This window comes from Numenius arquata, chromosome 1 (genome assembly GCF_964106895.1).
Source record: "Numenius arquata chromosome 1, bNumArq3.hap1.1, whole genome shotgun sequence".
In the NCBI taxonomy this organism is placed as follows: Eukaryota; Metazoa; Chordata; class Aves; order Charadriiformes; family Scolopacidae; genus Numenius; species Numenius arquata.
In genome coordinates, this window is record NC_133576.1 from 1332899 (window position 1) to 1347972 (window position 15074).

A 15074-nucleotide genomic window follows, 5' to 3' on the forward strand; every position below is an offset into this window, starting at 1 on the left:
TTTAGTCCTGCTGTGATTTGTGTCCTAATGCTAATTCCACTGGGAGTACAGCACAGACATCTCAGCTGCAGGAGTCAGATTTATTTATTAACTTAGCTATTAACTGTGTGTTGCCTGCATACCCTCCTTCGGTGTGATCGCTTCCTCTCAACTTCCTGTCCAAACTAAGAACTCAGCTTACTGCTGGTATTTGAGAGAAAATAGTGGAACGCATCCAAACCTAGCTCCTAATTCTTCCCCGCCAGCCTTCACTTCTCCACTTGTTCACAAGTAACACCATCTTTGTGATCACACTGGCCCTGCAGGCAGCCTGCGGTGCCTTTGGCCTCAGCCTTTTCCCTTCGGTCTGGGCACTCTCATCATGACTACAGCAAATCCTCCCTCTCTGGGCTTGTCAGCTCTCTTTAGACTTCTCTAATATCCATTCAAAGCATTCAGAAGAGACTTTTCTCCTCTTGAGTTGCTCTGCTGTCTTCTGCTTTCTCCTTTCTCTCCAGTACAGACTCCCTGTCTTGCTGTCTACAGGCCCTACCCAGGTTTGGAAGGAATCTTGCGGGTGTAATACACCATCCTTAGAGGCAAGTGTCTGATGGAGGAATTTGCAGGAATGTCCAATCCATGCCTTCCCAGAGATGTGCATTGTGACAAATTGGCCACAACACTCTGTATCAAACTGAGCATCCTCCTGGACAATCAATTCTCAAATTTACAGCATGCCACCAGGACAGGGAGTGATCATCCCTGTCCTGGAACTGAACTTCACGGATGGAGACCCCACAACCTCTCTGGCCAACCTGTGCCAGTGTTCAGTCACTCTCACAGTAAGAAAGTGTTTCCTGATGTTCAGATGGAGCCTCCTGTATTTCAGTTTGTGCCCACTGCCTCTTATCCTGTCACTGGGTACCACTGAAAAGAGCCTGGCTCTTCTTGTACCCTCCCTTCGGGAATTTATATACATTAATAAGATCCTCCCCAAGACGTGTCCTCTGCAGACCAAGCAGTCCCAGCTCCCTCAGCCTTTCCTCATATGAGAGATGCTCCGGTTCTATCATCATCTGTGTGGCTCTTTGCTAGATTCTCCAGTACATCCATGTTTTTCTTGTACTGATGCTGTTGAGATGTTGATTCAGAGGGTCTCGAGGGATGCCTGTGTCTCAAGCACATTCGCGCTGGGTGTTGGGTGTAGACAAAGTTCCCAGTAGAACTGACCGAAGCTCACAAGGCTTCCTTCTTAAGCTCATGCTGTCCACCTCTACCTCCCTTCTGACAGCAGTTGGGCTGTCAGCAGTTTGCCGTAGCCATTGCTTATCCCGCTTTTCACCTTGTGCTTTCACTATTCACCTTGTGCTCTTGCTATTCACCTGCTTCTGTCCTGAGAGGGAGCTCTTCAGAGTCACATATGTTCTCACAAGTACCATGTCAGCGTAATCACAGCCTCTTGCATTGGCAACAATTAGAATACCCATGCACTTCGTGATTAATCACTTCTTCCACTAACGGCTGTTCTTAAGACGTCCCTCATCAGGTCAGGAAATGGAAGTTGTTGCACTTCCAGTGCCCTCCATTCTGTTCTAAATTTTGTTATTTTGAGCAGCTGGATAGAGGCTGAAACGTCACATTTCTTGTCTTCTGAATGTAGCCTCAGGTTTCCTGTTTCGCAGGCATTGAGCCCTGTCGCTCAACAGCCTGGTCGAAACATCTTGTCGTAGGCACTCTGCTTTGGCATGGAGGGAAGCAGATCAGAAACTTCTGCAGCGCGTGAGGCGAGTGAGGAAATAATTTATACTTCTGTCAAATTCTCTCAGACTCCGCTGCCGAGGGCCAAATGTGGGCAGGAAAGGAGAGGTAAGGAAGCTGGATGAGGTAAGTCAACAAAAGATTTTCTTTTAAGCGAAAGCAAGATCCATGTGCTGGCCACTGACGCTGAGTACCAGCTCACGGTGCTGTTGCTTTGCTTCTAAAATTACCCCGAGTATTTTACTGTGATCAAAGCCGATGGCTGAGAGACCCAGCATTGTTCCCCTTCATCAAGCCTCTTTTGGTGTCTGCTGCTGGGCATTCAACCCCGGAATCCTTCTCTCCCAAAGAGGTTTACACTTTTAAAGTTGATGTTTGTCAGCAATAAGAGATTGTCAGCAATAGTTCCTTGAAGAGCAGGCGAGATGTGAGTACAGATAAATTAGAGGCGTATGCTAATCAGAGATCAGAGACAGAGGAGGCATATGAGATCATCCCGTCTGTCTCCTGTGGGGCTCTGCAGGATTCTTTTGTGATACGTTTTTTCCTGTGTTTTCTCTGTTGTAGTTTTACATACCTCCCAGCGAGCAAATTTTCAGCTTTTGCCTTGAGACAGTACTGCAGGGCTTTTTTTCTATCAGGACGATTTTCTTAGTGCTTTCCTTAAATTTTCTCTTCCCCTTATTTCCGCTCCATCCCCCCTGTTCAGGCCTTGCAAATGTCACACTGAGCAATTTCTCTGGCTGCTTAGTTGAGGAATACCAGCTTAGAAGAGTGAGATTTTGCATTCATGATCATTCTTTACAAGTGACTTGATTTCTTTTCCTCTAATTGCCTGTGTGCTTTAGACAAGTGGTGTTGCGTTGGGTAACGGCTGACCTTAGCTTTTTTTCAGAGCTGGTACTGCAAAGGGGGCTGTCGCTCTGCCATACAAGCTTTCTGTGCCCTGATCAGAAATAGCTGCCCTGTGTCCGTGGTTGTTACTGCTACCTGGTCACTTGCTGCGCTACAGAAACAAAGCAAGCACAGAAACCCCCAAATTTCTGTCTGGTAATCACACTCCATCTGCTTGGAAAGCAGTCTTGCATGTGTTTTCATCAGAAACGATGTTTGCTGTTGTATCACAAAACACAGGGACATCCCTTCATTCCCTGCCATTTGTGTTCCCTCCCGCCCTGTGGAGGTGGAGATTACCTGATGCCCTCTTGAAGTGTTTGCAGTTTTCTTTTTAATATTTCTCCTCTCCAAATTCCTTTATGTGCTCTTATCTTTCTAAGCTGAAGTCAGAGAGCCCAAAATAAGGAAGCTGATCTTTGAACGCACTTTCTGTGCGTATTATTTGATTACTTCCCAGCTCTCTTCTGCATGTGAGCAGTCCCTAGGGAGTGCTTAAGTGTAAGTCCCTTTCTTTAGGAGATATTTATTTTCAACTCTGTCCCCACCTCCATCACTTTTGAGAGGTGTGTTCTCAGGTATTTCGTCTCTGTTTTCAAATGCACACCCTTGCTACCAAGTCCTCTCTGTGATGCAGTATCACAGGTATATGACAGGCCTGTAGATCAGTCCTTTGGTCAAACCAACTCGGTTTGGGTCTCATGGACTGCTCGAAAATGAAGACTTGCCCTGGCTGTTTTCTCTCTGGCTTCCAGAGAGCCTTAGATATGCCACGCTACCAGAATGTCGGTTCCAGCCATCATTTAAGACAGTGTTAGCCTGTGTGGCACGCTTGAAGTAACAGAGAGCAACCAGGTCTGTGCCATGGCCAAGGACAGGATCCTTGTTTCTCAAATCCTCCTCCCTGACCCTAGGTAATCACGCTGCTCCCATACTGACGTAGGCAGGAGCTGAGGGGAGCTATCTGGGACAGTGCAATGACATTCTTCAGTTTGTCCTAGAAGAGCTGAATTATGAAATGCTAACAGCTTTCAGTTTTTGAACTGAATCTGGACTCACAAACCTAAAAATATTGGGTCGTGTTGCTTGCAGACAAATGCAGTGTATCAGAGTCATTTCTCCAGAGCACTGAGAGACCTAACTGGTTGGGGTTTTTTTATATATATTAGAAAGTTATAACATTGGATATTTATGTTAAATATTCACCAGTTCACTTCTCCCTTCCCTTGGGGAGACTCTTCCACAGTTCCTTAGACAACTACATGGAAATATTTCTGGATGCTCCATTCAGATTTCCCTCCTCTGTTTCAAACTCGTGTCAGGTATTTCTCCCTTCCTTTTCTACAAGAGCATCACATGTACTTCAGGGGCTGAAGATCAAGCACAAACCCTTGAACCTGCTTTAAAAAGGGGGAACTGTATAGACTCCCTTTCGCAAGGGATAAACATCCCCATTTATGAAAATTTTTATTCCACTTCCCTGGGTTGATCACTGCAGTTCAAGTAAAACTCAAATTCACCTTGACCGCTTCAATATGACTCGCCCCCTTCATTCTCTTTTTCACTTCCAAAATAATCTAATGGCATACTTTTCCAATTTTAAGAATTTAAGTGAACTCTCCCACTGCTCTGGCTACAGAGGTGCCCTGGGATTTTATTTTAATGCTGAGTCCAGTTAGTTCCTTTTTTCTGCAATTGGTTTGAAACAATAGAGGGTGAACTGCTCTATTCACTGCCAGGAGGCACAAGCTCTGATGCTGGGCACTGACATTTAAGGATTAACCACTTCACTGACTGTCATCCCAGTTGCCTTGCCCTGGAAAGTAGTTTTCCCTAAAATATGGAACAGTGATCTGGAGGATGCAGGAGATAGCTCCTTTGAGAGGCAAGAGAAGAAGGAAAACAGAAATGCAAATCCTCGGTTTCTCATAAACGTGGACTCAGAACAAAGAATTATGTTTCAACAGACATGTATCCCCTTTTACTTGGTTTTCAGTTGTAATCTGCAAAGAAGCTCCACCCTACCCTTAACCTCGGGCCGACTCCATTCTCTTGAGGCTTAATCTGATGGCAAAACCCAAGGTGACCTTACAAGAGGAAGAGAGAGCAAGTAGAGAGAACAGCTACCCAGTTCAAGTGCTTTAGTTCTCCCATTGTCCTCTTGCCTGAAGCTGAGGAGCAGATTGTAACTGAAAAGTCTTTCTGTATTTTGTATCTGAAAAGCGTTCTTTAATAATAATTAAAAAAAAAAAATGTTGGTATTTTTTTAACTACAAGAGCGGCGGTTAGATCCTGGAAGCTTCAGGAAATATAACAAAACCTTTACTTTAGGAAAGATGTTTCTACCAAAAGAATGACGCTTACAACGAAGCGCCATCACACTCTCCCTCGTTACCTTAGAAACTTCTTTTAGCCAAAACCGCAGGTCTAAATATATTGATATAAACCAGAAACTGGTCTCAAAACCAGTGAGCCTGCAAACCACTGTAAGATCAAAATTAATTAATTTTCTTTTTTTTTTTTTAATCTGGTCTACTTCGTGTATTTGGATAAAGCTTCCAATGCCTAAAGGAAGCATTCTCGTTTTTAAGTGAAGTCCCTTCCCTTTCTGTTTTAGTGCTGGCTTTTTTCATCCTTCCCACAATATTCTTGATACCTGTTGTACATTTGTTTTCAGCCTCCACTGAGACATCCTAAAAGAAGTCTCCCCTCCTGCTTACAAATATTTCATTCTTTTAGCCATCACTTTTAGTTTCTCTCTTGCTCATTTTCCTGTAGTTTCCCGTTTTGAAATCATTATACCACAGTGCCTTTTTCTGTTCTTCTTGTTGTTGTTGGGTTCTGGTTCTGTTGAGTCTCGGGGCATTTGTGTTCACTGCGGCAGGGAAGCTGCTGGGTAGAGCCACGGTGAGCTGGGTGGCCCGAGCACAGCTCAGGGCAGTCACCAGCTGCTTCCCTTTCTGTGTTTCCCGACTGGCGGCTCCACAAGGTGCCAATTGATGGAGCATTCAGTCTCAGCATCATGCCCTGACACGGCATTTGCTTTTTTTAATGCGATTAACTGATGCCTGCTGTTGTCACTGTGCCTCCCTCATTGTTGCTCTGGTTCTTTTTGCCATCTCATGAGTGCTGTCACCATCCTTGTCTGGCATATAATTCCAACCCCATGCATTTAGTAGCATTCGCCTGGTCTGCGGGGTTGCTGTTACCTCTTAATGCAGTAAGTTATTTAACCTAATTTGACTGTAATTTTACTTGAGCTTTACTTGACTTTTTAACTGGAGCTTACTTTACTTCCCCGTGTGTTTTGTACCCCATTGCTATGACATCCTACTCACAGCCCTTCTTCTACTTGAGGTACTTGCTGAGGTAGTGTCTTTGGTTAAAGCTAGCCTTCCCCTCCCTTCATCTTACTCCTCAGCCTTTTTAGGGAGTGCAGATATGTTTCTTTGGGTCTTGTAACACGACTGAGAGAGAGTCACCTCAGATTTCCTGAGCTCCTCCACAGACTTTGTCACTGGATTTGGGTAGAAGACTCTGGAGCACCACAACAGCAGGATGTGGTACATAAGCTTAAGGGAGAAGCACAGGGAAATCCTGGGTTCCTCAGCATCAGTAACCATTAGCTGCACATTCAGTGCTTCTTGGAAAGTCCTTTTGTCTATGCAGCTGTCATACTGAAATTAATAAAACAAGCAAACCACCCCCCTCCCACTGGAGCTCATCCATGGCAGTAAGTGTCATCCTCTCCTCAACCAGGGAGAAAGGAGATTTTAGGGCTGACATTTCAAGCGTCTTATGGAAAGTAAATGCCTCTCAGCTCCAGGAGACGACAACTGGAAAGGAAGCTGTAGCCTAGAGGTTAACACGTTGTGCTGTGCATGAGCAGATCTCTACATGGCAGTCCTGCCCTGCCCTTTGAAAGGAAGCTGTGCTGGGCTACGGTGAAAGCTGCCCCAAAGAGTCACCCTCTGCCCCTGGGAGCAGGTGAACAGTGTATGGTGGTGGTGGAAGTGTGGCGGGACATCCCAAGGTCTTCAAGGCTCCTATCCACAGGAGAGGCAGATGAGAGCGTAGGACTGACTTGGGAGTGTCCCGGGAAGATGTTACACAACAGTGTGTCTAAGCCTGTGAACAGGATGCTGAGGTTAAACCTGTCACTGCTGCTGAGACAGCTGGGGGAAAGGCCTTGAGTTTCTTTTTGCATTTAAGATGGAACATCGCGGCTGTAGCAGTCCAGGTCTGTGTTTGCATCCCAAGCTCCAATTCTGAGGCATGAACAGGTTTGCTGGGAGGCTCCTGCCAGCACAGGGTGCAACATGGTGTCTGGGGGGCTCCGGCTGACTTGGGGCAGGTTCTTCCTCTCCTGGGGTCTGCCACCGGCTGAACCAACCGGCCCTGTGGCCAGGCAGGGGCAGAGCTGTGGCCAACCTGGAGACAGGTACACCTCCTGGGAAGCTCAGGCAGGGACTGATGGCATCAGGGCAAACTGAAATGGGGCCCTGGGCTGGTGGGCAGGGACACGGGGAGGCCCCGGAGAGGCTGGGCAGGGACAGCGACGGCAATGATGTGCAGAGTATGGCCAGACAGGGATGCTCTAAATAGTTCTGTTCCTTAGGAAAATGCCCAGGACACAAGCAAACTGCCTAAAACCACCATCAGTTTTCATCTGGCTCCTGTTCACTGTGATTTCTTTTCTCTTTTACAGCTCCCTGTCTGTGGCCAGCAGTTGTGCCAGGCTTGGCTATAGGCTTTGGGATACTGAGCATCATCCTAGCGATTGCTTTGATTTGGAAGATTAGTAAGTACACAAAGGGGTGCTGAGGGTGAGCATCCAACAGCAAAAGACCAGAGACTCACCTAAGCACAGGAGCTCAGATCCTGAGCTCTATTATATAGGGTTAAACCAGAAGCTGTTCTAGGTTTCTACCAGCCTTAAGTACTCACCGCCTATCCAGAATATTTTGAAGAATACATTCCTTGTGCAGACCCCAAGCAACCCGTTTCAGATCCTGTGGCAAAAAGCAGTGTAACATATTGAAAGGCTTTTGCAGACTTGTCTGCTGTAATTGTAGTAGTGAACTGTAGAACAAATATCCAAGGTCTGTAACACTTCTGCATGCGTGCAGAAGGTGATAGACCACGTGGGAGAGCCGACTGTTTGCTGCTTAAAATCCATTCACCTGACGTGCGATAAACCATACCCACAAAATGATGTCGTTTTTTCCCTTACTGTTTGTTTGCACACCCAGAACGTCATCTGCTTTCAGATAGCCAATTTTGGTTGTCAGGTATCTGAGCAGTTCAGAGGAAACCGAGGTGGGTGGTGGGGCTGGGCGGGGTGTTGCACCAGCATCAGAGTAATATAACTCTTGTACAAAGACTTGGAAATTGCACAGAGGTTCTGAAGTTCAGCGCACGTGTGTCATTATTTTTAGATGCTTATTCTGAATTGTGTTTTCTGCACTGCAACTTTCCAGAAGAGTTGCTTTTCAGCAGGTCCTTGCTGATAAGACTCTTTCCGTTAGTTAATGGTAAGGAAAAGCTAGTATTTTGATTTCTTTACAGGTGACTCCCAACCACGCTGCCCTGAGCAGTGGGTGGCCTACAGAGGGAGCTGCTACTCCTTCTCCAAGGAGAAGAAGGACTGGCATTCCAGCCAGCAATCCTGCCGGGAGCAGGGAGCTCATCTCCTGGTGATCAGCGATACCAGCGAAATGGTAATGATTTTCTTATTCTTTGAAGATCTTCCGTTTCCTTGCGGATACCTCAGTGATTGACATCCAAGCAGCGCTGTCACTCTGGCAGTACATTGACTTTAAAGGAGAGGAAGGAGTTATGACTGTGACATTATAGTGCACTTCCAGTTTCAGTGTACACCTTGGAAGTTCCCAGCGGGCAAAGAAACAAAGGGGAGAAGGGAGAGGTGAGGGTCCCTGTCAGCTACTGAGAACCATCCTGTGAAGGATGCTAGGAGACAGCCTTCCCCACTGCCCCTCGCCACCTCCCCTCCTCGCCCCAGCAAAGCTGATAGGAACAATCACAGGAAAAGCCTGCAGCACCGTGCATTCTCTGTGCCCATTGCCTACAAACCAATATGTCCCCACTCTTTGGAAATGCTTCCTTTGCAAAAGCCATGTCTCTCCTCCCTGCGAGTGCTCCAGCTCCTCCTGCTCACTGACCTTGCCACTCCCCATGTTCATGCACAGATACTTCTTTCTCAGTCTGTTTTCACTGCTTACTTCCTCTCTCTGCCAAAACCCCCCTCATCTGTGCTGGTGAAATCAGGAACCCTCTGTTTCACTGCTCATTTTCCAGCAGGTGCTCACTGGGGGCAGGGGTGTGTGTGACCACTAAAGGAATGGGTAAAGCTGATCACTGGGGAGGTGAGACACGTCTGCCTAATTAAAGCAGAAGTACTTATCTGGTTTTGTGCAAGCCAAGGCTTATTAGCTGAGGTCCAGTGACCGTGGCCAGCTTCCAGTCTCTGGACAGAAGTTGCATTGTGTGATGTTCTGTGGGGGCTTACAAAGCCAGGTCTCTGCTCGACTGGGAGTACCTACCATGCTGTCACGCTTTGTTAGGCAAATCCTGATTCCTTGGAAATACTCATCTTCCCCAGATTACCCATTTCTTTGCATGAGGAAGGTCTCCCTGGTCCGGCTGCTTTCCTACTACTGTCTCTGCTACTAGAGTGATACCCATTATCCCTGCTCAGACTTCTCCACATGAGCAAGACTTTCCCAGCCATCCAGTTATGCATGCCCCACGCTGCAAAGGCTGTGACTGTTCAGCCTCCTTCACCTGCCAGGGAAGCACAGTCATCTCCGAACCACCCGCAACACTCAAGCGTTCCTCAAGCTACTCCTATTCCCACCACTTTACCAAGCCAGCTTTGGTCATGCTTCTGCGCAAGGACACTGCTCTGAAGCTTTGTTTATGGCAGCAGGAGATAAGGATGGGGCCCAGCCATAACACCGACAGGTTGCTTTTGTTGGGTTTCATGGAAAAATGTGGACAAGACAAACTCCTCTCTCTTCGTCTTTGTCTTTTTTGGGGGGGATTTACTTCAGGGCTGAGTTTCTGCTGCAGGCTTCACCTTCTAACAGTAAACAGGAGTTAAAGGTTAGGCAGAAGGAAATGAGCACTAAAAACACATAGGAGGAAAGATTGTATAAAATTTAATGAGCTTTGGTCCTGGGCTCTTTACACAGATCTGTGGGTGCCTGCACTTTCTGCCCTGACCTGATTTTACCTTTAATTTTTAACACTTTGTATTAGCTTGCGAGCTAGCTGCATGGTAGAGTAACAGTAGTAGTAATACTAATACTGATAGCGATAGTAGTAGTAATAGCAATAGCAATAGTAATAGCAATAGCAATAGCAATAGCAATAGCATACCTTCCTACATAAAGCTCTGCGTAGGAAACTCCAGGAGGCTGGGGTGCGGTTGGTTCACATGTATTGCCCTGAGAAATGTCCTTTGCAGAATCTGCCCGGGACCCCTGAAAGCACGCTTACTTCCTTGTGAGCATACACATACATAGTCTTTATTCCAGGCATGATCTGTGGGGCTCATCTTCCTGATTAGAAGGTGTGGAGAAGCAGTATTGTCAGCCACTTAAGGAACAGTCAGGAGAGGGGATGTATCTGGCTCTCTGTTCTCTTTACTTACCTCCATTTTCAGGCTGGCTTTCATAAGTCACTTTGCAATTTATCACCATTTCTAGGACCTGTTCAAGAGCATTCAAACAGAATGTTTCTGGATTGGCCTGAGGAACAGCACAGGCTCTGGCTGGATTTGGGAAGATGGCTCTATACTCAATGGCACCAAGTGAGTTTAATTCTGTTTTAAAAACAACAGTGCTAATTCAGATTGCCTGGTGTTCCACAACACCCAGAGTTCCTGCACCAGATCTCCGGAGCTTTCTTCCCGGGCAGATTTTCTTCTTACCATCACCTGTACGGCACTGAACTTGAAAGAGCCGACTTTCTGCTGCGCTGCACCTCAGAAAGGCACCTACCTGTGAAAAGCAGGGCTGATGCTAGGATCTCACTCTCTATTGCCCTCCAGCTGCTCAGACCAAGGATTATTTGCCTGCACTGCCCACAGAGTTGCTCAGTCAGAAAAGCATATGGTCCATCTTGGCTTTACTGGGTTTAGCCACCTTGCACACATTCTGCCACGTGCTGGTGTCACTGGGTGTGAGGACCTAGTCCTTTGCTGCTTTGATGGTGCCAACCCAAGTCAGAACCTTAATTTTGACTCTTTACTTGGATGAAACGCAGCGTTCTGCGTGAGGGAAAGCATTATGATTTGGTCCAGTGACTTTGCCTGGCCCTTTTTATGGCAATTAACACAATGTGTCTGTCTCTAACAGCAAGGAAACTTGCCCAAGATCTCACTGTCCTGGGTCAGCACCTAAGCACTTGGCTTAGGTACCTTCTTAAATCCAGCTGTTCTTACAAAGGCCCTGGAGGCAGTCATCTTTCCATGAAACTCTGAGCACTGTCGTTCCCATGCTGGTGGGTGTCATGGTCACTGCAGGGCGTTGTGTCTATGGTTGGTTCTGATTTGGGTTCCGCAATGGCAAAATTACTGAGATGTTTAATCTCCCAGGTAGACAGCTTTTCGGTGTACATTTTGTTTTCTAACAGCTGCCCTTTGGAGGTTGGGTTCTTTCACTTCCTTTGGGCTCCACCCTTCAAAATCAGATGTTTTTTCTTTCTTGCCTCCAGGAGACAATCTCGGCATTTCCTCTGAGTCTCTCTTTTGTTCTGTGTCTCTTGCAGCGTCCCCTCTAACAGCCGTGTGCAACACTGTGCTGTCCTGATGAAAGGTCACTTCCAGGCCTCAAGCTGTGAATTTCCTGCTCCATGGATCTGTGAGAAATCTCTTGGATAAATCCCGTGTGCATTTTCATCTCATAACCATCTCATTAGTGGTGCAAGTGGATCATTATCCTACAAACCAAAGCTCTGCACGAGACCGAGGACTTGCCCTTCCCACACCCTCACAAAGGTGCTTTGCAGGGACAGTCTTGTTGCCCGTAAGGGTGAGTTATCCTCAGTGGTGGTTCCATTCCCAGGCCACACGTGTTGGATTACTGCTGTTTGTGACCAGATGAGACCTGGGACGTATTCCCTGGCCTAGCCTTTGCCTTTTTTGTCCTTTTTTGGCCAACAAAAGGTTTGTCACAACAGATACTGGGTCTTCAGATCTCATTTTCCTCCATTCCTGAGCATCGGATGTCATTTCCATTTCCTGCATCTCCATTGTCTGGTGCCAGCAGGACCAGGAAAATGAAGTGAGATGTTCACTGCCAGACTTCTCCCAGTGGCAGCCTCTTTTTTTTTGCATCCCAGTGCTAGGAGTGGGAGAAAAGAGGTTGAAATAAGACCACAACTTCTGTAAATCTCTCGGTGAAAATAAACCTCCCGTACTGCACTGGACCAAAAGTGCGTACCCATGTCATTACTTCTCTCTCTTGGAAGGAATCAGCTGCACACCATATTTTACAGCCCAACTTCAACCAAACGAGTTGGGAGGCTGGACCTCTGGAGTCAAAGGAATGCAGTTAATTGTGTGTTATTATTGAATCAACCAAGAATGTGTTTCCCTCTCCAGGAGCTAAAAGATTTGAGTTGTCATCTCAGATTTTCTGGGTTACTTTGGCTGAGTCATTTTGTCTGTGCCAGAGTCCATTCAAGTCTCAAAAGAAGATGCTGTCCCTGGCTCCTAGGAAGTTGCCAGGCCCTATGAGAAAATGCTGGAGACTTTGCCTGCTTTGTCAAAACAGTGATAGCATGTACAGAAGGGAACCTAGCAGTTGCTTTACCAGGGAACCCCAGTGAAGAAACAGCTTCTCGTGTTACTATGATGTGTGTGAGGTGAGCACATCTCTGAGCTTGCCTACTTACCTTGTAAATAGTGCAACAGCTTTGCCTCCCCAAGGATTTTAGAGCACAGTGCATGCTAGACTATTCTACTGATTAGCTCTTCAAACATGGCCTCTCCATCTCATCCCAAAGAGATGCTCAGGAAAGATGAAATAAATACATTAGGTGGCCTCAAAAGTTGACCATTCTTTGAAGGGACGGGATTTTCAACTGCAGATTCCACTTCTAACAATGCACATGGGTCCTCTCTGGGTTCAAGTTTTCACAGTAGTAAAGGGATTTGAAGCAAGTATATTCATTTCCATGAAAAGCAGTTGAACAAATATCTTTGGCAGAGCTTTTAATCTTCTGCCTAGAGCATGTCAATATAACTGATTGACATATACCAGTTTTCTTGGAAGTAAGTTCTTCTTGATGAACTCTGTAAGCAGTGATGAATGAAGGCTGGAGGAGCACGGCCAGCAGATTGAGGTAAGTTACAGTCCTCATTTTCCATGGCATTTCTGAGGCTGCACTTGGGCTGTCTCTGGTCTGCTGACCCCCTGGTTCAAAAGGAATGTGGAGAAACTGGAGAGTGTCCAATGGAGGACTACCAAACTGGTCAGAGTATGGAGCATATGAGCCGCAGGGAGTGACAGGAGGAGCTGGGTTTGTTCAGTCTGACCAAGAGGTGGTTGGAGCAAATAAATAGCTTGACCAATCTGATAGCTTTCTATGATGCTATAACTGGTTGGCTGGATGAGGGGAGGGCAGCAGATGTCATCTACCTTGACTTCAGCATGGCTTTTGACACTGTCTCCCATAACATCCTCATTGGAAAACTAAGGAAGTGTGGGCTGGATGAGGGGACAGTGAGGTGGATTGAGAACTGGCTATGTGACAGGACCCAAAGGGTAATGGTTAATGGAACAGGTTCAAGCTGGAGGCCTGTAACCAGTGGTGTCCCCCAGGGGTCAATACTTGGTCCAGTCCTGTTCAACATATTCATCAGTGACCTGGACGAGGGGACAGAGTGTATCCTCAGCAAGTTTGCTGATGATACCAAGTTGGGTGGGGTGGCTGACACCCCGGAGGGCCGTGCTGCCATCCAGCGAGACCTGGACAGGCTGGAGAGCTGGGCAAGGAAGAACCTCATGAGGTTCAACAGGGAAAAGTGTAAGGTGCCACACCTGGGCAAGAAGAATGTCAGGCACCAATACAGGTTAGGCGTGGACCTGCTGGAGCCAAGCTCCGAAGAGAAAGATCTGGGAGTCCTGGTAGACAGCAAAATGACAATGAGCAAGCAGTGTGCTCTTGTGGCCAGGAAGGCCAACGGAATCCTGGGCTGCATAGGGAAGAGTGTGGCCAGTAGGTCGAGGGAAGTCATTCTCCCCCTCTGCTCTGCACTGGTGAGGCCACAACTGGAATACTGCATCCAGTTCTGGGCTCCCCAATTCAAGAGGGATAGGGAACTACTGGAGAGAGTCCAGCGTAGGGCAACAAGGATGATTCAAGGATTGGAGCATCTCCCTGATGAAGAAAGGCTGAGAGAGCTGGGACTCTTTAGCCTGGAGAAGGCTGAGGGGAGACCTTATCAATGCCTATAAGTATCTCAAGGGTGGGTTGAAGGAGGAGGGAGCCAGACTCTTTTCAGTGGTTCCCAGTGACAGGACAAGGGGCAACGGGCACAAGTTGGAACATAGGAGGTTCCACTTGAATATGAGAAAGAATTTCTTCACGGTGAGGGTGCCAGAGCCCTGGAACAGGCTGCCCAGGGAGGGTGTGGAGTCCCCTTCTCTGGAGATTTTCAAGACCTGCCTGGATGCAGTCCTGAGTAGCATTCTCTAAGCAATCCTGCTTCAGCAGGGGAGTTGGACTAGATGATCTATACGGTCCCTTCCAACTCTAAAAAAATTCATTGAAATTCAGTACAAATACTTGAAAGGCAGTTCCAAGGATATTGGAACATGACCTTTCTTGGTAGGGGCAGAAGATATAACATATAACTGCAGCTTGAGGAGTTCAGATTGGACATGGGGAAAGGTGTCTTCACCAGAGGTTAGTGCAACACTGGAACAGGTCCCTAGAGAAATGGTAGGTTCTCCATACTTGGAAGTTTTCAAGATTTGATTTGACAAACTCATGGCTGACGGCATTGGCAGCAGTCCCGCTTTAAGTGAAAGGAAGCACTAGATAACTTCCAGAGCTCCCTTCCAACCAGCACTTCTGTGATGTTATCAACAAATGCAGTGGGAGTCTTGGTTCAGATACAGGATACTTGATGCTGGTTTTGCACCATGTCCCTTTGAGCTATGCCAAATGACAAAACTTCAGATTCACTGAGAGAAATCCAGGAAAGATAATGCTAAACCACACTCTCCTCATGGACAGGCCAACACCTTGCAGGAGTTTTCTGGAGGAGCTTAGAGTTAACCACTTAAAATCTAGCCAAAAAGCTCTAGAGAGCCTGTTGGCCTTCTCAGTTGTACTGACAGCAGGTGGAAAAGGCAGGACAGAGAGGGACAATGCATTGCGACCACCTTGTCTGTGCCACCACCTACAAG

At 47.0% G+C, this 15074-nt stretch overlaps 1 protein-coding gene across 1 annotated transcript; it reads left to right on the plus strand.

Moving 5' to 3' along the window:
• The first annotated feature begins 1724 nt into the window (after positions 1-1724).
• Positions 1725-11536, plus strand: KLRG1 (killer cell lectin like receptor G1). Its single transcript, XM_074151863.1, has 5 exons — positions 1725-1845; positions 7340-7432; positions 8200-8351; positions 10362-10465; positions 11425-11536. Exons 1-5 carry the CDS (start codon positions 1725-1727, stop codon positions 11534-11536), a joined length of 582 nt encoding a protein of 193 aa, XP_074007964.1.
• Positions 11537-15074: the final 3538 nt, after the last annotated feature.